Source organism: Zingiber officinale, chromosome 7A (genome assembly GCF_018446385.1).
Source record: "Zingiber officinale cultivar Zhangliang chromosome 7A, Zo_v1.1, whole genome shotgun sequence".
In the NCBI taxonomy this organism is placed as follows: domain Eukaryota; kingdom Viridiplantae; phylum Streptophyta; class Magnoliopsida; order Zingiberales; family Zingiberaceae; genus Zingiber; species Zingiber officinale.
In genome coordinates this window covers 29,638,745-29,642,546 of record NC_055998.1, presented here as the reverse complement: position 1 = coordinate 29,642,546, position 3,802 = coordinate 29,638,745, and the positions used below count along the sequence as shown (strand labels likewise).

The following is a 3,802-nucleotide window of genomic DNA, read 5'->3' as shown; positions in this document are numbered from 1 at the left end:
GCAGGAGCTTAGGAACACAGGAAGTCGAGCGGAAGACGCGGCTAGCGAGAAGGACGGCACGGGGAGAGAGCCGACGGGCTCGGTGCGTCCGAGGGACGAGGTGACCGCGGAAGAGTACACCGGTGGACGAGAAGAACGTGCGCGGCGTTCGAGGGACGAGAAACCGGGAAGGAAGGCTGCTTGAAGAGAAGGCCGGAACTTGGGTTCGGGTGAGCCCTATTCCGGATGGCCGAGATCACCCAAGCTAGCGAAGCCGGAGCGAACAAGACCCGGACCGAGAGGAGCTGAACCGGAGGCGAAAAAGTCAACGCTGTTGACTTCAGGCTCCGGAGCGGCCAGAGCAGTCCGGGGCGCCCGGAGCCCTCCGGGGCGCCCGGAACCCTTCCGGGCGCCCAGACCTGGATTTTGACTAGGATCGCGTCAAACGCGATCTGATCGTTGGGGATAAAATTTTATCCCCCCAGGGCGCCCGGAACTCCTTTCAGGCGCCCGGACCAGTACTATAAATAGAGTACTGGTCTGCACATTCAGAACAACGAACTTGTAATCAATTCCTTCTGTGCTTTCAAATCTGTTCTTTTCTTTTGTGCTGTCAACGTTGTAAAGAGGCTACTCCGCCCAGAGGAGAATCAGATAGTGCGCTTACATTCCTTGGATTAGCAATCCCCTGATTGCAAACCAAGTAAAACTCTGGTGTCTGCTTTTCTTTACTTAGTCTCTTTTATTTATTTATTACAAGTGTTTATTATATAGTTGAAATCCGAGAAAGTTTCGAGTTTTATTTTGTAGGGCAATTCACCCCTCCCCTCTTGCCGGCCTCCAAAGGGACCAACAAGAACATTCTTTGCAGGTTCGGTATTCCTCACAAATTGGTGTCAGACAATGGAAGGCAGTTTCAAGGGCAAAAAATCCAGGCCTGGTGCAAGGGGTTTGGTATAACGTAGGCCTTCACTTCAGTGGCATATCTACAAAGTAATGGTCAGATTGAGGTAGTCAATCGAGAAATAGTACGAGGTCTGAAAGTTAAGCTGGATCATGTGGGAGGTAACTGGGTGGAGGAGCTGTCAAGCATTCTATGGGCCTATCGTACAACACCCCGAGAAAGTACTGGTCTGACACCATTCCATCTGGTTTAGGGCAACGAAGCGGTAGTACCCATAGAAATAGGAGTACCATCAGTCAGGAGGACATTATATGATGAAGAAAACGTAGAATGATGCTTGGCTGAGCTGGATCTCGTTAGTGAAACCCGTAACAGAACGACGGCTCGGCTGGAGGCCTATCAACAAAGAATGAGGCAAAATTATAATAGAACAGTGATTCCTCGATTCTTTGGGGAAGGAGATTTGGTCTAGAAGCAAATTAAGCCTGTGGGAGATGTGTCCAAGTTAGCACCGCAGTGGGATGGACCCTACAAAGTTATCAAGAATTTGTTATCCGGAGCTTACTATTTGTAGGATAATCAGGGCAAAAGGTTAGATCGGCCTTGGAGTGCTAACTACTTGTGGCCTTACCGAGTTTAAAGAATCATATAAAGAAAGAAGAAACTAGGCGGACAGATGTTTGACAGGTCGAGATAGCAGGCCGTGGCTAAAAGTAAACCGAACAGAGCGGTAAGAGGATATGTCACAAGCGAAAACTGTACATCTCAATATTTCTTTCATTAGACTAAGAAATTTTAGCAAAGTAAACTTCAAAGTGCAAATGAATGTGCATTAAGAAAAGAAATGAAGTATGTCATAGAAAGTCTTTAAGTTACAAGAAGCAAATAAGTATCATTTGAAAGGAGCAAAAATCTCATCCGGAAAATCCTTAAGGATCCGGTCATGATCTAAAAATTCAGGAGGAGGAGCTGATTTTAAGTAGCCCTGTTTATAAAGTTGTCGTAGAGCCCCGGCCGCACCATATATAACAGAGGTGGAGAAACGTTGCCCTGCCTGTGTACAGAATTCTGGAGATCGCAGATACAAGGCGCGACTCTATTGACAGCGGTCATTCTCTCCTTCCTTATAGATGGCCAGGGCTGTAGATACACCTTCAGTAGTAGCCGGGGCCTGAGCCAGTTCAGTCCGGGCTGTCAGAAGTTCTGTTGTTTGAGATATTAATTGGGCTACCTGGAATTTTAATTTCTTGTCCTGCTCCTGTGCTAAAGTTTCGGCAGCTCTCAGCTTCTGGGTTAATTGATCAATAGATCGTTGATGCTCTAAAGTCTGTTGGTCCATGCGTTGTTGGTGCGCAACATCAACCTGGATTTTTTCTTCTTGAAGAACCTTAAACCTGTGGTTAGTATGAGCCAAGGATACTTCCAGATGGTTCTTCCTTTTGGTCAGATCCTTTATCTCGGCCCTCAGGGCATGGCTAGCTTGTGCAGGGTCATTCAGTTGTAGCTCTAGTTCGGCAACCCTGTCCCGTAGCACCTTATTTTGATGGTGAATAGAATGGAATGACTGGTTTACTATCAGGGACTCTGCACAGGCCTGGGACATAAAGGAAACATCTGATAAGAATGGGGAGGATAATATATGTGGTAATTAATCATGTAAGCTTACCTTGATATACAACTCAGAGAATCTCTCCATCTGGGCATGGGGCGGCAAGAGTTCTATCTGATGCATGCTCTCTCCCCACAAGGTGGCCAAACGACCTTTCATTATCAAGAAGCTGGTGGGAACATCGTACCGTGACTGTAGCCCAACCTCAGAAGGAGCAGTGGTACGACAAAAGTGAGAAACAGGTGGTGGAGGTTGTGAGGGCCTTGCAGCTAATCCAGAAGGCCCGACAGCTGACCCAGAAGGAGCTGAAGGGGGCACTTGAGACGGCTCTGGCGGTGAAGTAGCTGTCGAAGGGCGATGCGAAGGGCGATGCGAAGGGCCGACCTTAGTGCTCCGATGCTGTTGCGAAGTGGAAGGTTGAGCTATTGGAAACTCGACCTGAACCTCGGGCGGAGCAGGGGGAACATCTGCCTAACTCGGGACAGGAGGTGGGGTCGCAATAGGAGGCGAAGGAGGAGAGGCGGTTGCAACAAGAGGTGAAGAAGAAGGGATAGCGGAAGGGCTTGAGTCTGGCACAGGATGAGGGGTTCGACATCGAAGTCTTTGAGCCAAAGGCTGATCATCTGAGTCAGAATCTTCAGATGGTAGTCGAGCCTTGCGTCGAGAAGCAGAGGGGGCATCTCGATCCACACAATCATTCATAGAATGGGCCCGTCGAGCTGCTTGAGAGGCTTCTCTAAAGGCAGGGCTGGCATATGTGACATTGGCTAATCTTCGACCGAGGCCGCGACCCGGGATATAAGTTGGTCGAGAGGGATCAATTGACTGAAGGGGCGTCGGAGTGAAGGGCGGAGCAGTAGGCGGGGCCCGGGGACGAACAGGAGTGATCGACCGGGATGGGCGTGCAGTCTGGGGACGAGTGGTACGAGCGAAGGAGGCAGGTCGGACAGTAGATGCGGCTCGGCGAGGAAGACGGGGTCGAGGATTTGCGGGGGAAGCCATACCAACAGAGGTCGAGGACGAGTAGGGGAGCGATCTTCTCTCTAAAATAACTCGACCGCACCTCATTATCTCCATGTCACTTATAGGAAGAGGTTGAACCTCTGAAGCACGGGTTAAGACCTCGGCTGCACAAGACAGAGTAAAAAGGTCGACTACAGTAAGAAAAATAAAATGCATGAAGTTAGAAGAGAACTAAAATAGAAGTTTACCCAGGGAGTGAGGCGTATCAGGAGTCAGATAGCTCAGGCAAAAGTAGGATAGCAACTCCTCAGACAATAAGCGTGTTAAGTTCAGTTGCCATCCAGCTA

At 49.3% G+C, this 3,802-nt stretch overlaps 1 protein-coding gene across 1 annotated transcript; it reads right to left on the bottom strand.

Annotated features, from left to right (window-relative positions):
- Positions 1–1,979: 1,979 nt before the first annotated feature.
- On the bottom strand, positions 1,980–3,569 carry LOC121999316 (nascent polypeptide-associated complex subunit alpha, muscle-specific form-like). The gene is made up of 3 exons (XM_042554015.1): positions 2,976–3,569; positions 2,550–2,891; positions 1,980–2,477 (listed from the first exon to the last, which is right to left on the bottom strand). Exons 1-3 carry the CDS (start codon positions 3,567–3,569, stop codon positions 1,980–1,982), a joined length of 1,434 nt encoding a protein of 477 aa, XP_042409949.1.
- Positions 3,570–3,802: the final 233 nt, after the last annotated feature.

Coding starts and splice junctions, on each gene's coding strand:
- LOC121999316 (XM_042554015.1), bottom strand. CDS start 3,569: ATGGAGATAATGAGGTGCGGTCGAGTTATTTTAGAGAGAAGATCGCTC. Junction 2,892..2,975: donor CTATTGCGACCCCACCTCCT/GTCCCGAGTTAG, acceptor ACTTCGCAACAG/CATCGGAGCACTAAGGTCGG. Junction 2,478..2,549: donor TCTCTGAGTTGTATATCAAG/GTAAGCTTACAT, acceptor TTTATGTCCCAG/GCCTGTGCAGAGTCCCTGAT.